General features: G+C 39.5%; 1 protein-coding gene across 3 annotated transcripts in view; it reads right to left on the bottom strand.

Annotated features, from left to right (window-relative positions):
• Nucleotides 1–761: 761 nt before the first annotated feature.
• Nucleotides 762–21,365, bottom strand: part of ano3 (anoctamin 3) — a 34,530-nt gene continuing 13,926 nt past the window's right edge. The window contains exons 3-25 of one of the 3 annotated variants that reach the window (XM_044356887.1): nt 21,131–21,261; nt 20,816–20,971; nt 20,539–20,639; nt 20,373–20,417; nt 17,461–17,595; nt 16,817–16,923; nt 15,514–15,569; nt 14,790–14,911; nt 11,909–12,043; nt 11,704–11,800; nt 10,732–10,792; nt 8,943–9,025; nt 8,623–8,763; nt 8,058–8,222; nt 7,799–7,835; nt 7,576–7,687; nt 7,221–7,278; nt 6,843–6,940; nt 6,396–6,550; nt 6,083–6,235; nt 5,157–5,307; nt 4,881–5,067; nt 762–4,338 (exon numbers count right to left, since the gene is read on the bottom strand). In XM_044356887.1, coding sequence (XP_044212822.1) covers nt 4,156–4,338; nt 4,881–5,067; nt 5,157–5,307; nt 6,083–6,235; nt 6,396–6,550; nt 6,843–6,940; nt 7,221–7,278; nt 7,576–7,687; nt 7,799–7,835; nt 8,058–8,222; nt 8,623–8,763; nt 8,943–9,025; nt 10,732–10,792; nt 11,704–11,800; nt 11,909–12,043; nt 14,790–14,911; nt 15,514–15,569; nt 16,817–16,923; nt 17,461–17,595; nt 20,373–20,417; nt 20,539–20,639; nt 20,816–20,971; nt 21,131–21,261 — 2,669 coding nt within the window. In that variant the 3' untranslated portion in view covers nt 762–4,155. The remainder of the gene's footprint in view (nt 4,339–4,880; nt 5,068–5,156; nt 5,308–6,082; nt 6,236–6,395; nt 6,551–6,842; nt 6,941–7,220; nt 7,279–7,575; nt 7,688–7,798; nt 7,836–8,057; nt 8,223–8,622; nt 8,764–8,942; nt 9,026–10,731; nt 10,793–11,703; nt 11,801–11,908; nt 12,044–14,789; nt 14,912–15,513; nt 15,570–16,816; nt 16,924–17,460; nt 17,596–20,372; nt 20,418–20,538; nt 20,640–20,815; nt 20,972–21,130; nt 21,262–21,365) is intronic. The other 2 variants (XM_044356890.1, XM_044356889.1) reach the window with 2 other exon arrangements.

Raw genomic sequence — 21,365 nt, 5'->3', positions numbered from 1 at the left:
TTAAGTGTTATGTTTTTCCCCCTGTTTTATTATTTGTTTTAATACACACTATCATTTTTGCATGGACTCCTGCCCACAGATCTGCATCCTCAGCATCCCTCAAAGTTTTCCAGTGGCACACAACATTTACATTTATATGGTAGATGGAGGCAATACAAGACAGAAATGCATAAAAAAGCCATTTCCGAACTGCTGTTTTTCTCGTGAAACCGCTGCTTTTCAGGCCAGTGTTTAACCTCTGTTACTTCTGGTCAACGAGGTAAAGGAAAAATGTTTGTGTGGTGTCCAATGGTTAGATAGATCATAGGAAATGATAAAATAATGAAACATCTGTCATCACAGCTCAAACTAAAACAAAATCTTCTGGAGTGTTTAGATTTCACTGTAAAAAAAAAAAAAATTGAAGGCCAGCGTTAATCGACATGACACAAACGGAAAAGCAGTTAGAAGTGAAGGCTGAGCAGCAGTGGCAGCTAACATTCATAACGTAGTGGGAAAATCCTACAATACTCAAATAGCGGGTTTGGTCATAGAGACACAATCTTCTTAACAATGTGTTATATGAACGCTCTTTGGCAAGTAGATTTGTGGTTTGTGATAATAGCAGGGGAAAAAAGAAAACAATCTCTGCATTCTGCTGCGCTCGAGTTTGTTCCATAAGCAAATTCAGCTAAACTTGGATAGTCTTGAATTTGATATCTGGGCCCAGAGGCTGTTTTTATACAAAACAGAAACAAAATGAAGAGAGCAGATTAGATTTAAAAGATACAATCCATGATTTATTACAGAAAAGAGTGATATCCAAATTATTTTATGTTACATTATTTTTATACATTTCAATATGTTTTTACATGTAAACAGGAACGAAGTAAACAATGTTATTGATACACTTCATGTCACAACTGATACCATCCTATTGTACAGTTAAATCTATGGTCTAACGTTGCTGTGCTTCCACGTCAAGTACATCACTTGCTCAAGCACAATCCTATTAGGATGCAAAGCATAGAACAGAAAGCTTAATCCCCCACTAGACTGCTAATATTTTCAAAGATGTGCAAGGTCATGCCATTATTACTTATTATACAATACCCATATTGTGCTATTGCCAACAGTAGAAGGCATGAGGAACATCTTTCCACCACTGTGCAGCATTTGTATTTGTGAGAAGGTGAACTGATGTTCTCAGAGAAGAGAAAATAACAGGAGAAAGATCTGTCTGAAAACTGTTAGTAGCTGGGCAAGTCAAACATCAAAGGTCACCTGATTCATTCATAAAACTACCCCTATTATCTCTATCCTATTAGATTAAACACGTCAGATGTTAGGGGGTAAACATAATTCTAATTCCCGGTTGAGTGTTCAAACAAGCAAGTCTGAGGATTTGCACGTTTTGTTTTATCAGGCTCTCCTTGAAATTCTGTTGAGGACGGATTATATTTATCAGTCTAGAGTTCGAGCTATTATTTAGAAAATGCTCTTACAGTATAAAACTCTGCCACATCGGGAAACATATGCCAACACTGAAAAAAGGGGGGTGTGTGATATGTTTCAGACGCTGTTAACAACTTTACAGAAGTTAGCTCTGCTCAAAGCAGGTGTTAAGTCATGCATACTCTACAGTACGAATGTACCAGTACATTTACATCTGCATCTGTTCAAAATAAATGTAGCACTCAAGGATAACAACATGCATAGATTTTCAATGTTCACATAGCAGGGAAGATATCTGAAGACCTGGACTAGTTTCTTACGTATTGGAATAATATTTAAAAACAAGTATCTCTCACTCTCTTGTCAATCAAAGGAGACAAATGGCTTGATTATGAATTATTAGATTGAACATTATGACCTGATAGCATCATTATTTTTTAACTAACAGCCGGCATCATACGTCTCCATAATGAATTGTATAATTGTATCTGCTATAACATACTGTGTGAATATGCAGAAAAAAAAACATGCTTTAAACTGTGAGTGTGCATTATACTCATGCAAATGCACTGCAGTGCAAAAATATATATGTCTAAAAATGCAGGATAACTTTGATTGCATTTTAGAAAATATGATAAAAAGTTGATCATCTGCAAACATTCAGAAGACACCTGAGAAATGTGGATGCGACATTGTCTATCTGAGGGTGAAAACAGGTGAACTCCGGTAGCACAAAATAAAAAGTATCAAAAACATCACTTTAAATGTATATACAAGAACAGCAAAAGAAATCAATAAATCAGTCAACACATTTTAAATTATGTAAAATGTAGAATAAGTTATTCAGTGTTGTGCAATGCATTCAGGATAGTGATATTCTTCACCTTCATTTGTTAGATTCGTCTAACTTTCACACTTAATGTGCATAATATGGTTAACTTGGAATCTTATTTACCATCATATGATCAACATGACCTGTACCAACATTAACGTTCTCATCATCACCCACCAAAACCGCCTCATCAACACTTTTCACTCTACACACTCCATAACTCTCCATCTCAACATGAATGGAACAGGAAATGGTTCTGACTCGGCCTCACAGATGGATGCGTCGCTCATGCTGCCTGTTTTCCTGAGTTCTCATTGGGCAAAAAAACATGCTGCTCTAATCCACGACATCAGAACTGGCCACAATGAAAGGCAATGTCTCGGCTCTGCAACCAAAATTCTCAATTTTACATCGACAAAGGTCAGAATGCAGCCGAAACCGCATCTGACTGCTGTGTGCTAAAGGACTAGAAGTGAAGTGTGACTATGTTAATATGCTCTGTGACTGAGGAACAGTGGATGGATGTTCTTTGCAAACTGAACATCCAAGCCACAGGTATGTCTAAGTGATCCAAGTTTCAACCACGCTTCAGAGCTTCCAACAGCAAATGAAAAACAGGCTGCGAGCGCAGAACGGAAGAGCAGATTTGCGGCTCCTGCGTGCGAGTGTATACATTGTTCATGATGGGAGTCACGTTACAACATATACCGTCGACGTGTTTCAGGGCCATTAGCTGAGACCGGAGTAGGTACTGCGGTGTGACTCACATCCAAAACAAATCCGTACAGGAGAGTTCAGAGAGTTTACAGCAGATCAGACAACAGGACAAGGAGAGAGAATATTTCTTGCACTTGAAAAAGCACGTGCAGCACAAACAGGCACACGTGATGTTGGTGACACAATTGTGGTGGGCACAACTGTAGGCACAATCAAATCGCAACTAAGTTCACATTTCCTCAACTCAGGACAGTCAAGCTCAGCAGTATCACAGACAGATTAACACACAGCTCACACTGAGTACAGACACACGTGAACCAGGCATCAAGACGGGGTCTTTTTCTATCAAAAGGTACAAAACAATATTACCATGCACTTTATATGGTTTCACAGAGAATTCTTTGTCAAATGTACTGAATGGATGCTAACATCCTCCATAATGAGTGCTGTTGTTTTCATTTGTTTTTTTTTTCTTTGCAGTCTACAAAATGGCTGCAAATATTAATCAGCATGCTTCGAGGGCAATATACAGTCGCTTTGCGTGAACACTGTCTGTTGTATTTGGTAGCCACATCACCAGAATCACTTTTGCAACGAGAAACGCTATTAAAAGCCACAGTACAGTAGCTCTGTCACATAACCGTTAAAACAGTGTCTCTGCTGATGCTCATAGGAGAATAAACATGGCCATGCTGCGAGCTGCATCAGACTGGAGAGTCAAAGCAGAGTGCTAGCTGCCACACAGAGTGCAGGATGGGTGACGAAGGTGAGTGGTAATCTGCAGCCCTTGATCTGCATAGTAAACATTACAATTGCACACGTTTCCCCAGTGAAGCCATGACACAAGCATAGACCAAAGGGCAACCTGCTGGGTGAAGCCAGGTGAGGGATCGGGGCGGGATGGGACGGAAAGGGTCAGAGTCAGAATCCAAGAGTAGCAGAAACACTGGACGTGGAGCAGATGGCCAGGGAGCGGTCAGGATTAGAGCTTGGGCTGAAGCCAGACAGGTTTGGGGGGGAGGATCTCATTACTGAAGAGGGTGTCTTTGGTGTACAGAATCAGCTGAGTGAAGCTAGACTCTCAAAGCTAAAATACATAAATAAGCAGGCAGGGGAGGCAGTGCCTGTGTGTTGAGGGCTGTGCGGCGTGTAGTGGAGATGTGTTGGTTAAGCTAAGGCCACTCGTGGTGATAACGCCGTCCGTTCTTCTTCCTCTCCTTCTGCAGGTGCTCCAGCTCTGCTTCGTACATCATCTCTTGCATCAGGTACTTTTCCCTCCTCATACGATCGCAGAGATCCTTTGGCATGTCCGGGATGAGGTACGCAATGAAGGACTTAATCCCAAACACCAGGTGCTGTGGAAAGCATGAATCATTTATTAGTTACTTTCTAGAGAGCTCACGCACTTCACTTTAGTTTCCAGTATTTGCTGCATAATTCACTGAGCATGCAAAGGTAATTGCTGTGTGAATTGCACTAAAGTACTTTATAAGTCCTACACTGTTTTATAGATATACTGTATGTCACTTTTTCTCACTATTGTCAGGTGAAAATCTTGCTTCTCCTTTTCACGAGGAGAGAGAGGAAACATGTTTTTTCAGCTGGACCTCCATGTAAATTAAGTTTATTTTGTGGGCTGTGGTAGAAGTGGTTGAGATTTCTCAGCCTACTGCAGGAGGACATAATCCTTCTATTGAAGTATGGAAATCACCAAAACTGGCTTGTGAGGTTTTCATTTAACAATGATAGTACATAAATGATTGATTTCAAAAGAAAAACAACAAATAAATCTACAGAAAATTCTGCAAATACACAGACCTGAGGAGACATACAGGGATTAGCTGCTTGCCTTTCTGGTACACACACAAAAGAAAATGAATGCGAAGAGCTGACAGACCTCAAATACAATGATGAAGGCCAGCCTGGCAGCCAAGACGTGCCAGAACTGAAGGGTGAACTCGTAGGGCACCGTGCTCCAGGGCGGTGCTCTGTAGTCTCTGTACCTGCAGTATCTAGACTGGTTGCTGTTCAACTCGCCCATGTCAAACACAGACAGGCTGCTGTTCATGTAGCCTCGCAAACACCTGCGAGCAAAAAGAGAAGCTTTCAGTCCATAACACAGGCACACTCTATCGGATATATTTAGTGCTTCCATGCTGATTTTATTGCTTACTTATCCTGATGGTGGTGTCCCTTGTCTACACATGGACCATATTTGAAGGCGTAAACAAAGCGGGGGATGTAGTCTGAGGTGATGGCAATGACGAAGGCGTTGGTGATGACTGCCAACACGCCGATACCTTCGAGGATCCCGTGCCAGATACCTGAAAGCCAAGACAGAGAAAAAAATACACATTTTCAGTACTTTAAAGCTGTGTAAAAAAGACAGAAGAATGAGTGATCTATAAACCTGCATGTCTTTACAAAGTACAAAGTACAAGTGTGACTTTTGTTCTATGTGGCTCACTAAAGATTTTATTGGTGAAACATTCAAGTGCATCAGGATAAAGATCATAACTTAAAAGGAAAATTCTGCCCTTTCAAATCCTACTAACGTCATGAGACACTTATTTGTGAGATTTAGCACATTCCAGGGAGTATTCTGTGATGTCACTGCATTACATTACGGTCGATTAAGGCTTCAGACAGGAAAAGAAATGTCTCTCTGCCTGTCTTCATTATTCTCTGTATGATCTGTAAATGCCATCTTTAAATGCTAAACCTACAAAGACACTTTGCTCTTTGATTCTTTGCGACTGACACATAATATGATCATTACAGCTGAGGAATTTCTAAATATTTCAGGGTGGATTTTTCCTTTAATTAAAGGGCAACATGCCACAAGACACATTTAGTCATATATTACATGGCAGTTGGAGGGTGGTGTTTGTAATCATATGGGCTGGTGGGATCTGAGGTGCAACATATGGCACTACAGAAGCATAGCATATGGAAACACATCTATCTCCATTGGATGGAAAATTGTGGTTTCCGCAACATTTTACTGTTGGAACAATGTGGCTTGGATCCAAAAATAGAAAAAAACACTGTGTGAGAGGCACTGAGGATGTGTGAGGGGTGTTCAGAGGTCATGCTGACCTATGTCAGTGGCTCGGGCAGGCATGGGTCTCCTCCACTGAGTGACAAACTTGTAGGCGTCAAGACGAATCTCAATGATGTTGTTGAGCAGAGCCAGAAGGGGAGCCAACGGGAATGCCGCTACAAAGATGGTGGTGAAGCCAAACTGCAGAACTGCAGAGGAAAGAATGGTTTGGATGAACTTCAGAGGATGTACGTCTGAAACACTGGCACAAACAATGTCAGCGAGTCAGCCACGATTTACATGGATTCCTTTCTGCTTCAGGTAAAGTCAAAATGTCAAAAACAACTTCAAAGGAGTATAATGTTTTACCCATTTCGAGGTATTCGTCCACCAGCCCGTGAGCGTTCATCGGCTGCAAATTCCAGTCTTTGTCCCACTGTGGAAGCTGGCTTTTATTCTCTACATTCAGACCTCCACCACCTCCTTTCTTCATCTTCCTACGAGACCACCAGTTCTGCAGCAAACTGAAAGTATAGTAAGTAGCTAACTGTCATATCAAAGTAATTATTTCTGACAATGCACTGTGCGCTGCAGGAACCCTTTTACTAAGCCCCGCACAAGAGGATTTGATGTGTTTCTCCAGGAGAAAAGCCTTTTCATATGGTAATGAGTGACGAGGACAAAAAAAACTATACAGAAATTACATAAGGTTTGTAAAATGCCAGTCACTTGAATTTGCAGCATTAATGATTGAATATGGAATTTATAATGTTTTTCAGAGAAAGAACCACAATATTATAATTTCATATTACTTACGGATAACCGAGCTCCATGAAGTTGTTCCAGATTTGTTTGAAGAACATGATGACTCCCATTTGCAGGCACAGATCAATCAAACAGCCGCTCGGGTGACACTGAGGAAAAAACATTTAAATAAAAAATACTGTAACATCCATATTTCATGCCCAATAATTCAAAGCCCTGAGCAAATCCTAGGACACACTTTATCCCATTCTGTTTTTTGATCATTAAAATTGAAAATCCTAGTAATTATGTGGGAGATTAATGGTTCACATAGTCAAATACAGGCGGATCATTAGAAAGATGAATTACTTGAAGATTCTAAATATATCTTAAAACAGAAGTCATTGCTGAAATAATTACCCACTTATAGTAATGCCTAATTGCACTCACCTCCTCCAGTCTCCATCGATTAAAGAGTTTATTGTATTTTCCAGGCCTGCCAGCAAACCTGAACAGATTGAGATTGGCAACATTAGCGGCAAATTCAATCATAGAAAAGCTAATAAAGCAGGAAAAAAACACACTTAAAGATGCTAATTATGTCCAATAAAGCTACAGCTTGGTCACATTTCTAAGCAAGGCAGTATTTTACAAATGCTGACACATGAGGTATACACTGAGGAGGGAAAGGGAAGGAGTCTTGGCAGATGTCATGACATGGGAGGTTGAAATAAAACATCTTTGCATGATCCCTCATTAAATTCACTGTAAACAAGAACTGTAGTGTTCATGGCAGCTGGCCTACCTCCCGAGAAAGAAAGCGATGTAGAACGTGGAACTGTTCAGATTTACAAACTGGAACAGGAACATCTTCAGAGCAAAGCTGTTCTCCCACTCAGACTCCGTCCGTGGGTGCTCTGAAGGGGGAGAAAAGGATGGACGAGGGAGAAAATAAATGTTTGCCAACCATCTGAGAAGCAAGAGATAATGATGGAATGAAATGCATGCAGCATGTTGGCAGTGCTTACCTAAATTTGTCAGCAGATAAGCCACCTTTTCATACACCTGATGAGAAGATAGTACTCATAAGTATCAAAAGGGAAGGTAAGTGGGAGTGAGTGTAATGAGAGGCAAAGTGCAAACAGGAATCTCAACAGATGAAAACCGTATATCTTTTTGGCTGTGGATGTGATAGTTCCTGGAACAAAGTTCTAAATAAATGTTTCATGAAACATTCATTGGACAGAATATGTAAACGAGCCAGATGATGCTTGTTCAGACACCCACCACATTGAGAGACATGATGATCACAAAGTTGATGCAGACACCAGTGCCAGAGGTGGCAAACTGCCAGTTCTTCCTCACAAAATACCAGTTGAAGGAAGCAAACTTCTCCATCGCGATGAGACGGAAAACCACCACAGCAAACACGGCTGTCAGAACAAGGGAAATCTATGCGAGGATGAGGGAGAAGGAAGCACAAAGGAGGGGATGATATATGAGTTTAAAAACTGTGGTGAGCACTGTGCTTAAGAACACTTGAGTTTAGGCTGCAGAGGTTTTATCTTATCTTATAGTAAACACTTGTATGGTATAAAAAGGACAACCTATTGACTAAGAAGCAATTCACAATAAAGATAATCAAAAAAAATCATCAAAAACAGGATAAATTAGGGCACCAGAGAGGCCAAATCCACTATTTCATCTAAATACAACATTTGTCCAGAAGGGGGAGATGATACGCCACAACTGGCACATCACACCACTCTAGAGGTGGCACAAAAATATAACTAGATCTCTCTCTGAGCCTGAATCCCAAAAGGGCAGATTATTCAAAGATCAAAGGGTTTACCATGAAGAATATTCCGGACACAGACACCATGAGCCGGCTGAGTTTGTCTGAGAAGGGCTGAAAAGGCTCAGGCTTGCCAGAGATGGGGTTGACTCTCTCCATCCTGGAGTACTTGGCTTCAAATTGAGGCCTCAGCTCCTCCTGATTAACAACACATAATCCTGTATGAACTATTGAACTACAGCCGCTTCTACATGATCAGGCAATATCATGTAAGCGGTGTCAAATTTAGAAGACGTAGTGCATGAACAAAGGCAGATATTATATGAGGCAATGAAATGAAATCAAACCTGATCTGTCTGAGGATATTGCTGACTTACCTCTTCCTCCTCCCAATCAATGAGATCCCAGTCGTAAGTCAGTTCTGCCCTCCTCCGTTTCCAGAACTCAAGGAATACTGTGGCTGCAGCGGGGATCGGGAATCAATCACATTATTGATCAACTTTAATATGTAATATAAAGTCTGATTGATAATTATGTGACTGCAGGGGGCTGTATACTGGAGAGCCAAACAACACATCACAGTCAGACATCCTGACTGAAATACAGGCTGCAGTGACGTGTGTGACCTGTTATTGAAGCTGATCACAGCCATCAGTTCACACACTACTTCATTTTGGGGTGAAGTTAAGGAAACGTGGCAACAGCAAACAGGCTTTACTTGCGCCCCAAATTGTATCTTCAAAAGTAAAGCTTTCTGTGGGCAGAATTCAGTCTGGGGGCACTGTTTCCTTTGTTCTGGACTGTGTTTTTTTCCATCAAGACTTTTTGTGTATTCTTTCAGATGCATAACACCAGAAAAAAAGGCTTTTATAAATGCTGCATGGCATGTACCTCTCAGAGGCATCATAAATGTACTTCAATATATGTGAAAAGAATTTGTCCCAGTAGCATTAGCGCAGAGACAGTGATGGATGGACCTCAAAGTCAGAGGAAAAGAACAGTATTATGATACAGTATATGATGTAAAATGGACAGCATACAGTAATATTACACTACTGATTCAGTAGTGTAATATTACACTGACCTCTGGTCATCATGTGTGATATTGTAGCAAAACAACGGACATTATTATTATATACATTATCACAGAGCTCTTATTTGTATGTGTTTCTGTTATGCATTATGTGGTTTTTTTTGTGTGTAATACATTTAAGTGAAAACAAAATGATTCGAGCGATAAAGATACATTTGGGAAAGGAATAATAGCCTGAAAAAGCACTAGAATGTGAAACCTCAGTCAGAACAACTTTCACTGCTGTTAAAGATGTTGAAGTTTAATATAGCATGACCCACTTTTGTTTAAAGAGAGAGAAAAGCCGCCTTTTCAGATGCCTACATTCGGTCCCTTGGGCTAACCAATTTTTCATCTCTGTCTCTCTCTCTCACACACACACACACACACACACACACACTCAGCAGACCCAGAATGCACTCAGTGGCACAACACTGCTACTTTGGTCCAAATTGCCAAAAGCCTTCATGCAGGATTGAGAGCTGCAGACCACTGTCAGCGAGGCCGGACTTCCCCTGACTCTCTGGATCTCTTTGGCCTTCATTTACCCCAAACACAGAACACAATGTGTCAAGTGTTCCCTTCTGGCACAGGTGATTATTTACCACGCTGGCAGAAAGATGGATCTGGGCCAAGACCTTGCAGAGTAACGCTCAAAGTATACATTACAAATTGTGAAAACATAGCTGTAATAACCCACTATCATGGTGTAATTCTACAACCCTGAAAGCTGAATGATACTATCTCCCTCTGGAGAAATGTTTAATTATCTGACTAATTACACCAAGACAGAACTGGCAGTGTAAGTGCATACAGTGAATCTGAGAAACCTGACCATGATTTATTCGCTGACGAATGTATTACAGTGTGAAGATCTCATGTGTTTGCACTGCAGTGAGTGTGTACCATGTTGAATTCTCAGGTGGAAAGCTTAATGTGTTTGGAGGAGTTGAGTAGAGAGTGGAAGCAAGAGCACTACTGTATAAATAGATTTGAATTCCAGGAGGGTTTGTATCAAGAGGAGAACATATTTCATGTAATATAAGCATTCTCAAACTCATAAAAATGAACAAACATAAACAGCCTCCACTTACCCCAAATAGCCATGAAGATAGCAAAGAACACAGTGCCGCCGTTGTCAAACAGACGGGTCACCTAGAAACACATGAAAGGCTGCTCTGAAAGTGTAGTGCTTCCAGAAATAGTGGCTTCACTGATGAAACAGATTTATTATTTTGACATATTTTCTTTTCACTTTTTTTCAAATAACACTTCATGACTTTGTGATAATCTGCTACATACTTTGGAGTTTCTCATCCACAAGTTTGGGGTATTTCTTAAAGGAATAGTTTGACATTTTTGGGAATTCTTGCAGAGAGATAGATGACTGATACTTTAATACCACTTTCATGTCTGTATAGTAAATATGAAGCTACAGCCAGCAGGTGGTTAGCTTAGCTTAGCACAAAGACAGGAAAAAGAGGGAAACAGCTTCAAAAGTGACACAATCCTATTAGCACACAAATGAACACAATATATCTTGTGTATTTAATCAATACGAAAACCAAAGTATAAGAACAACAAACTGTGGATTTCAGGGGAATTTGTGTGAGACCTCTTAACCCCCTGTGAAACCACAATGGGTCATTTTCACATTTTGGTTTTGTATGGGTAATGTGTTAATGAGGTGCTGGTTGGTGTATTTTGTTACTTTTGGACAGAGCCGGGCCAGCTGTTTCCCCCTGTTTCCAATCTTTATGCTAATACAAGCTAACCATCTCCTGGCTGTATCTTTATACTTAACAGACAAATATAAGAGATTTAACTTCTTATCTTGTCTTCTCTTCTTAGCTTATCAATCTTATCAAGAAAGAAAATAAGCACTTTTGATTTTGGTTTAAATATTTTCAATAAAAAGCTGAATTAAACAGGTTTCAGAAACATTATTCAATTTAATATACCCAAAAACACACCCAAAGTCAAATTACAACTTGACGAGTCTCTAATGAGAAAGTCTAACATACTGTAAATATGAGACTACAGGTGAATATCAGAGCTGCACTGACCTTTGCATAGACACAACTGTCACTCAGTGTCCACGGCTCGCAGTTTTCCTCACACATTGGACACATGATGGTAGTATTGGCTTCACAAATCTCTTTGCTGATGAGGCAATGAATCAAGAGTGTTTTAAATGATGACTTACATTCATTTCAATGCAACAGAGTGTGTGCACTATCTTCGTACGGTATGCATGTTGTGTGAACTGACCTGACTTGGCTTGAGTCCATGGTGAAGAGGCCATAGAGGAAGACAAAAACACCAACCAGGGCAGCAGGGATCAACATGCCGGTGTACCAGCCCAACCACGCAAAGTAAAGACCGATTTTCTCACCAAAGTACCGCCTGAGAGAGAGACAGAGAGGTCAAAGGTGTCAACTGTTAATTTAAAATGGTCATTTATGTTCATTGATTCATTAAAAGTGACGTTGCGGGTGTGATAATGTACTGTGAGGTGGTCGTGGTGGCCTAATGGATAGGGAGGCTGCTGGACTTAAAGGTCATTCAGCATAATGCTGTGGTAGGAAATGAATCAATAACTCCCTGTGCTTCCTAAACCACAGCTGTCAAGGTGCCCTTGAGCAAGACACTTATTTTACAACTGCTCCAGTGAAGCCGTTCAGTAGCAATTACCGGTATCCAGTAACTCCCAGGAGTGTACGCAACATGGTATCAGCAACATGGCCGAGAAAAAGAGTGTCAACAAGTCTTAATTATGTATATTTACATGGTTTCTCAAACCAGAATAAGTGCTTATACGTAGAAGGGATCTCTATCATTTACTACATTTACATGCACACTAATATTCCACTATTATCCCGACTATCACAATATGTAAACAGTGTATTCTGTTTGAATATTCAGAATTAGGCCTAATTCCAAATGTAGCATTTTCCGATTAAGACATGCAGGATATGCCGATATGATTCTGGTTTTAGGAGCATTCTTTGGACATGGGGTTTTTACCACAGTTTGTGACACAAGGCCTCTTGCCTGTTTACCCCTGTGCAGGCAAAATGACATATGGAGAAGGCAGACAGAGGAGAGTGGAGAGCTATTCAATGCCGGCTGGAAAAACAGAGTGTGCCTTCCTCTCGACAGGGATGGAGGGGTTTGGTTATTATGTTGACATGAAGCCACAGACTGACAGTGACGACTCGGTGTGATGCAGCAAAACACTCAGCAGCATAGCAAACATCGGGGACAACTTAGGTACTAGATGTGCCTGTAACTATAAATTTATAATATCAGTCATATCAATATCACTTATAAATGTCAGACAGCAGCTCACTAATGTAATTCAACTCGCTGGTTTACTGCCTGCGGAGATATTGTGATTCTCGTTCCCACTGGAGCAGACGGAAACCCTGAAAACCCTCTGCATGTAAACGGGAATATAGGTGGAATATTCATTCTCATTAGCCATGTAAACAGCTTGGTTGGAATATTGTTTTTTTCAGAATAAGGGCTAAAACCGGAATATTTTGTGTAGGTAAATGTAGTCAATTATATGAATAAAATCTACCATTACAGAATATGTACAGTAACACATACATTGGGATATAATGTCTAGAAAATTCAATTGAGAAACTATCATAACATGTAGATAAATTAGCCAGATATGAAAATCTGATAAATCAGTGAATTAAACACATGAAAAATCAATGTACTTTGTCAGATTAATGCTAAAATCAGTTTTGCTTATTGATTTGCAACATAACTCACAATACAACCAGAGATATTGGTAACATTTCAGAATCTGGTTATATTTCAGCCTCTATGCATGGATGGGAGTTAAAGTTGTTGACAAATACATTAATTAACACTTAAAGCACCAGTCAAAAGTTTGGACACACACATTCAAGGGAATGAGAAAGTGTGTCCAAACTTTTGACTGGTACTCTTTATCTGCTAAAAACTGCATTATATTGTATTAAAAACCATTTATTAACTGTTTATATACTGTTTATAAATGCTAAATAGAGGGCCTTAAAGTAAAGTATTACCCCTGAGATGAAACAAATTTCTCTTTGAACGTCACTGGTTATATATTGTCATATTTCATAACCCTACTGGGTTTCGATGATTACAAATGCAAACAGTAAATAATCTGAATATCCTCAGTTTCCTGAATGTGGTCACTGCAGTGTTCCAAAATAAACCAGAAACTTGAGTTTGACAGTTTGATATTTTGGAAAATACACTTTCTTGGCAAGTGTTAGAGCAGGAGATTGATAACACTCTCGTGTCTGTGTGTTATGGAGCAGCTAAGGGACAACTAGATTGGCTTATCATAAAAAACTGTAACAGCTAGCCCGGCTGTCTCCAAGGTTCAAAAATCTGCCTACTAGCACCTCTAAAACTCACTAATTTACATGTTGTATCTTGTTTGTTTAATCTGAACAAACACATTAAAATGTTAAAATGACTGTTTTATTGATTTTAGAGGGAGTTCCTTTCGTTTCCTGTCTATGAATCTATCTTCCTGTCATGCTAAACTAAGCTAGTTGCCTCCTGGCTCTAGCTCCATACTCACTCAGACTTGAGAGTGATATGCTCCTTATCTAAATTTCTGCAAAAAAAGTTAATAAGCACAATTTCCAGTATGTCAAACTATTACACAAGTAAAAAAAATGATGATAATGTTGTTGGAAGAAATGAGTTAGATGTGGTCAAAGTTGAGGGTACATAGAGAATCAGTTGTCACTCTCATCTTCCTTTACTTGTGACATGAGAACAGAAAAGACAGCAGACAGTGCTAAAATACAACAGTGCAAAACAGTTGTAAACCAATGTGGGTTCATACTCAACTGTTAAAAATAATCAGTTCAGAAATAACAGACATAGAGGTTGTCGAGGAATGATAAACGAGCCTGTTCACACAGAAGACTGATAAGAACCTGGCCAACTTTATAATGAGGCAGTGCACACAAGGAGACTAACAACTGGGTTACTCTATGTTCTATTTAAACTTTAAAACATCTTGAATATGATTAAAGACAGAATGAGGTTCACAACCAGGACACTAGTGCTCATGCAAACATCCCAAAACAGCTCATGACGCTGTGTCACCTGCTCTGACGCTGATTACCTGATGAGGTCCAGAGGCTGGTATTTGTACCAGATTCCCCAGCGAGCCCAGCGCTCATACAGAAGGTGCCTGTGGTTCTCGGCACCGTGCGTCTTGATAGGATGTCTGCTCTTGTACCCGCCCTGACAAGACAAAAGAGCAGAGCCATCCACATTACAGGAGAAGCTGTGAAGTTTGACAGTTTGTGAACCTCTGCAGCTTTTCAGCACAAATGATGATGGAAAGGTTTGGAAAATAACAAGCAAGTTCAATCTTGATAAGACACTGGGCATTCAGGAATTTATGAGGCCTGTGTGCTATTCTCCCTTCTTGGTGCAAATTGTGGACGGGGGGCCAGCACACAGTTGTAAGTCTTCCTGGAGGCGATCAATACACACGTACCACATAGTTAAAGGGGGCTTTCATTTTCGGGCTTTGTGTGTCTTTTTCCTATCTCCAACACATCTGTTTTTTTTTTTTTTTTTACCAGTTTTGACCAGGTGTTCAACCAAATATAGACAAGAGACAGTATCTAAAATGTTATTGGTGGAGGGAAAAAGGTGCAAGCATGCTATATAACTTTTGTACGGCCCTGTATTTCTCAGAACTTCGTCTAAATTTTCTCCAGGCCTGTTCAATAAAGGATTGTCCACTTAAAGTCTTCTCTCTAGCTTCTAATTTTTGCATGCTGCATAAGGAAAGGGTCCAAATTCAATTTTTATCTGTCAAATAAAAATCCTCTTACCTCATGTGGAGGAAATGCAGCTTCATATGTGTTGTTGCCCAATAATCGGTTGATACCTAGAGTAGCATAAAGCATACCATGTCAAAAGATGCACATATAACAGCTAGACTAGCACAAGGACAACACATTAAAAATTCAGTTGCAGTCATAATTGAGAGATGAGTCCACTGTCAGACTCATTTAAACCCATTCTTCTACAGTCAAAACAATTTACTGCATTATGTAACTGACAAGCTGCATTAGACGAGTGCATTAGAGGCTTTAAAACACTCAGGTAAGAATTTTAAATAGCTGCCGGGACTTGAAAAAAACCCTGCTGGATTACTTTGTGCCCATCATTTATGCAGGTTGTAAATTATTTTCTAAATCACAAGTAAATGACTGAATTGCTTCTAACATTATTGGCTGCAGATACTGAGCGAAGTGGTAATGATCGAAATGTTATTTTTCACATTCATTTGCATTGTCATCCCTTTGACTGAAACGGTAGATAGGGAGAGCAGGAGCAGGGAGGGGCGGATTTGAGAAGGATTTTCCACTCTTGTGGTGGAGCTCATCTAATTTGTTGGAAAGTAGAGTGGTCAACAGTATTAAAATATTAATGTGAAATCCGTCCAAGCCCTTCAAGGTGAAACTTTAATCAGCAAAACATGTCAGCAGCAGTCAGACAAAATAGCAGAGTGGGAGTGGACGGAGAGTTAGCTGCTGATACCAAAAAACAACAACAAAAAAAACAAAAAAACAGCCAGAAGGAGAGGAAAGGAGGGATCAGCCACATGTTGGACGATACCAACAGCTCAGCGGCAGCCCACATTTTAATCATCCCACAGCAAAACAACAAAGACATAATTCTCCCCTCTACCCTGCTATCACTCTGACATCAAAATAACAGCTAAATCTAAAAAGTCTCTTTCACTACTGCCTCTAATGTTTTTAATAGTGACATAACAAACACAACTAATAGGCAGAAAAACACAAAGACAGAATTGTCTATATGTTTTATTGAAATTACTGCATGTCCTTTATTCCTTTTTCACTAATTGGTATTTATTATTTAGGGCTGATTCTGTAAGGTTTAATACTAAAGTTGCTGCTTAATAAAGCCATTACATTACATTTTCTTTGTGCCTGTATATAAAATATGTAGACTCTGGCCTCTTACTATGAATAAATTGTCTTAAATAGGTATTTATAGTGGATATATGTACATTTTTAGATATAAATGAGCGTGGGAATCCCCTGCTAGAGATATTATTTAGTATGCGAGGAGCACAGAGAGGTAAAAGCGAATACCATGCCATACCCATCTTTGATTTTCCGTCCTCATACTTAGTGCGCTGCAGGACATGATGGACTATTCTGCTTCTGGTGGAATTGGAGAAGAAGCTCTCTCTGTTGTTGATAGTGAAGCTGAGAGGAAAATATCAGCACACTCCTTGAGTCATTCATCATGTAACAGTATATCAACATCATCCAGTCAAGGCCGTTAATGGGAGCTGATCCAGTAAAAATGGGAAGTTCATTAAAACTCAATTCATGCAGTTAAGTTTGTCTTCACTCCAGCATCGTTATTTCCAAAAAAAACATCACAGCTGACAAGCAGAGGAAAAGTGGAAACAATTTCACTGACAATGAGATTAGATGATGGCTTTCATCAAAGAGAAGCTTTAAAAATGAAAACAGGAAGGAATGAGGGAGAAATCTAATTATTTAATGGACATCTGCTGCTGTGTTTAAATATCTTATTTATGATCAACTTGTCTGGCTCAAAGCTATAAAATATACAAGACTTCATAGTGCAAATTTCATCTCCTGGTTTCTAAATTCATCACTAGAGATCAGACGCAAACTGAGGATACAGAGTCGCGTAAAACACTACTGATCCAAATACTGAGTATCTGTGGCGGCCTGCATGTATGAATAACTATATGTATGTGTCCTCCTTACTGATGCATGCGTGCTCTGCTGAAGGGGGCTGTGTAGCAGTCGGTTTCCTCCAGGTCAGGCAAGGCCTCTTTGTCTAGCTTCATGGGATTTCTGGGAAGCCAGCTTTTTATCTGACGACATCTCAGATGAAACCTGCTGCACGGACACACAGTGAGACAGGATTAACGGCACAGATTAACATGAAGATTGTTTTCTTTGATATAGTACAGTGGCTCTTAACTTTTTCCCCTAACACAACCCTGACAACCTTGCACCACCTCACCCCAACTAAAGATACGTTTACATACACATGCACTGGTACACAACCACATATTTCAGGCATCACCCCATCGTTTTTCATTTTCACTTTTTTATGACTCAGGAGCCATGGAGTCACTGATCCAGGACAACAGAAAAACAAGTCAGTAAATCCGACTTGAAGGATTTTTTTTTCACAGCAGGCTACAGTCATAATTTAAGGACAGAGTCTATTGCTTTGTATTGGTTTCCTATTCATAACTCTACAAATAAGCTAAATTATATCACCTTTTAATGTTAAATGGACATAGTAAATAGAAAAAAAGAAAGTCTGTACGGCTATGCTAACCGCTCTGTGATGCTCTACTTAGGTACAACAGGTGCTTTGAGCTAAATGCTAACGTCAGCATGCTAACATGCTCACAGTGATAATGCTAGCATGTTGATGTTTAGCATGCAATGTTTACTTTACTCACCATCTTAGTTTAGCATGTTAGCATGCTAACATTTGCTAATTAGCCCCAAACACAAAGGGAATATTATTAGTTAGCAGGTATTTGGTCATAAACCAAAGAGTAAATACAAGTTAAAACTTTGACCTGATGATGGCACTATACAAAAAGTTCACCAAATAATCAGTAAAGTAATCACAAATCATCCTGAGGGGTTGGTGATCTATCCAGTAGTTGTTGAGATATTTCACAACAAAAACAAAACAAAAATGTGAACCTCATGGTGGCTGTAGAGGAAAAGTCATTGGATCATCAAAGTCTTTAGGAAATAATCCTCTGGGTACCATGAACATCTGTGCCAAATTTTATGGCAATCGAACCAACAGTTGTTGAGATATTTCAGTCTGGATCAAAGTGGTGGACTGACAGACTGACTGACATTTCCATCCCTAAAGCCTCGCCACAAGCGTGGCTGAAAATCAGCTGGCGTGGTTCAATTTGCACATTGCTTCGACAGATTTGCTGGAACGGTCTTTGACTAATATGTGATGCTGCCGCTCTGATATGGATTGAACGGATATAAATGGGATCTCTGGGGCACAATGCATTGTTGCCAGAGAACAGCTTATGAACGTTGTTGTGAAGGGAACAGGCACTGTACAGAAAGTAAAGATATCAAACCAGCAAGCTGTCACCACTCAGCCCATTTTTTCAGCTTCACAGAGACATGAGTTAGTGACAGACCATTAGTGAACACATAAAGCCTGCTACTCAGGTAGATTTTTATCTCTCGGACGAAAGATTAGTGAAAGACTGCAGGAACTGCGAGGGAAACATAATGGTCCATTTTTCACAGTGACTAAGATCACTCTCACTCAAAATCTAGAAGTGCTTTGTTCTCAGTTAGTGATTCTCATTAGTGTGATTTCTGTCAGCTCTGTTTGTATGTTTGAATATCTTCCATGTATGGCTCTTAAAACAGACATGGTATGAAAATGTGAAATAACAAAATAAGCCTTTAATATTTATATTATCTCCCATATTTTCAACTACTGCCTGAACTTCTCTTCTTTTGACAACCTCTGTCCATGATGTATTTGTGTTTGTATGTATTTGCATTTTAATGGATCATTGATACAGTTGCATGCTTTACTGTATTGCAAATCACTAAAACTGGTACATTTACTGTGGATGGAGATACACTCTACACTCATAGGCTATTGAAAGTGTTGACCAGTCTGTCAGGTTGTATCTATGCAGGTTGACAATTGTAATGAGGTCTCTTCAAGGATAGAAATCTGCACGAATCTGCTATCTTTGCTGTAATTCCAACATCATTTCAATTACCTCTCAAAGCTGAACCAGATGAAAACAAGCAAAAAGTTACAAATTTTAGGTTCATAATAACACAAATTTGTAGTGTTTTCAGAATGTAACTCAAAAGTTTTACTTTTCAAAACAAAAAAGCACATATTTGTCTTTCAGTGATTTCTTATTGACTGCTACTATCTGTGAAATAACAGGAATCTGAAGTCCTGCGCAGAGCTTGGACAACACTTGAACATCACATAAAAGCACAACTACATCTCTCTAAAAATAGCATGCACATAAGCCTGTGCAGCTCCTTGTTTTTGATGGACAGATTACAAGTATTTTATAGAAAAGCACTGTCAGTGTGGGTGAGTTACGGTATTGTGGTCTTAACAATGTGTGCTAGATTCTGTGCTTTTTGAAAAGGTTGGAAAGTTTGATTATTTGTTTAAACAAGCATAACAATGCCTGTTATTTTTAAGTCCTGGAAAAATTAAACATTGCACTTGATCACTTATTTTTAAAAGGACTTTCAAAAGTTTCACTTCTCAACTATTTCCATTATTGCTGCTCTTCCATACTGCACACAAGATGTGATTTTTCCAATTTAAAAAATAATCCTAGACTTTGTAAATACAGCATATAATTCATACATAATCTGCACAGAGGTTTGATTCATCCTGGACTAATAAATACTCACTAAATGTGTTACAAAGGATGATGACGCTTTGACTCAAACTTTCACTGTCTGTGTTCTTCACTGAGGTGATGGATAACTTCAGTCCACAGCTCACATTACGGCTGAAGCCTGGCAGCTGTGCCTCTCATGAATTTCATTAAAGAAGAAGAATCCAGCTTCCTGCCCCCAGAGAGCCACAGAGAAAAATAATCCTTCACCCTAAATCTACTTACCTGCCCAAGGTTTTGCTTTTCCAGTCTGTAAAGTAGCATTTTTTCCTTAAAGAAGAAAAAAAGGGAAAAGTTAGAGAAACTGGATGAAGTTGCCAGCCACTGAAAGACACTAACGCTCTTTCTTGCCAGAGTTTAAGGTTCATTATTTTTTCTCAACAACTGTTACCTGAAAGGCATTCGGATGTTCATCTGCTCTGCATATTTGCAAAGAGTATCCCAGGGAGCATGGACCTTCACAAACATGATGTCGTTGTTCGTCAAAGAGGGCTGTCAAATTAAGATAAAAATACAAATACACTATTAAAATACAAGAGTTTGAGAAGTTGAGCAATTAAGTTTGCTTCAAAAAACCAAACCAAAAGTTAAAAAAAACGTGATTATATCTTGAATGTCATAATGAATTTTGTTTTTTTCCATTATCTATTATATATCAGGATTCTTACCTCCTTTTCCAGCATTAGTCCCTCAGCACGCAAATTCTTCTCAAAGGTGCACCTCTTCTCCACCTGTGGACTGGACTTCTTGTAAACCAGGATGTAGTCAATACGCTTTTTCCCATCTCGGAAAAAGAGTCCAGATGAATCAGCTGGAGCCTTTCCCTGTGGCAGCAATGTTTCACATCTGAATGAGACGCTGAACACATGACTGGAAATGCTAAAAGCTCCTCAGTGGTTCAGAGCCAAAATAACTGCAGTGTAACATCAGCAGAGATTTTTACTGTTTGTGACGGTGAATGTGGATTAATGAGAATGTGATACCTGAAGTGAATCTATGCGGGCCTTTAGTTTAGCCCGAGTGACAGGCTTTTGTAGCAGAAACGACTCGTCTGCCCTGGTTTCACATGTAGTTGCCTCTGATTCCTCCACGTAGTGATCCTTGCCATCCTCTGCTGCACACAGACAAAGCATGATCAATGAGACAGCTATTAAACTGCACAAAGTCTCTGCATTAAGTCTTTTGTCGCTTGAGTCAATATTTTCCTTAATTCAGCTG

The sequence above is a fragment of the Thunnus albacares genome, chromosome 7, assembly GCF_914725855.1.
Source record: "Thunnus albacares chromosome 7, fThuAlb1.1, whole genome shotgun sequence".
NCBI classification, from domain to species: Eukaryota; Metazoa; Chordata; class Actinopteri; order Scombriformes; family Scombridae; genus Thunnus; species Thunnus albacares.
Note: the sequence above shows the minus strand (reverse complement) of the source record. Positions and strands in the feature narration are given on the sequence as shown.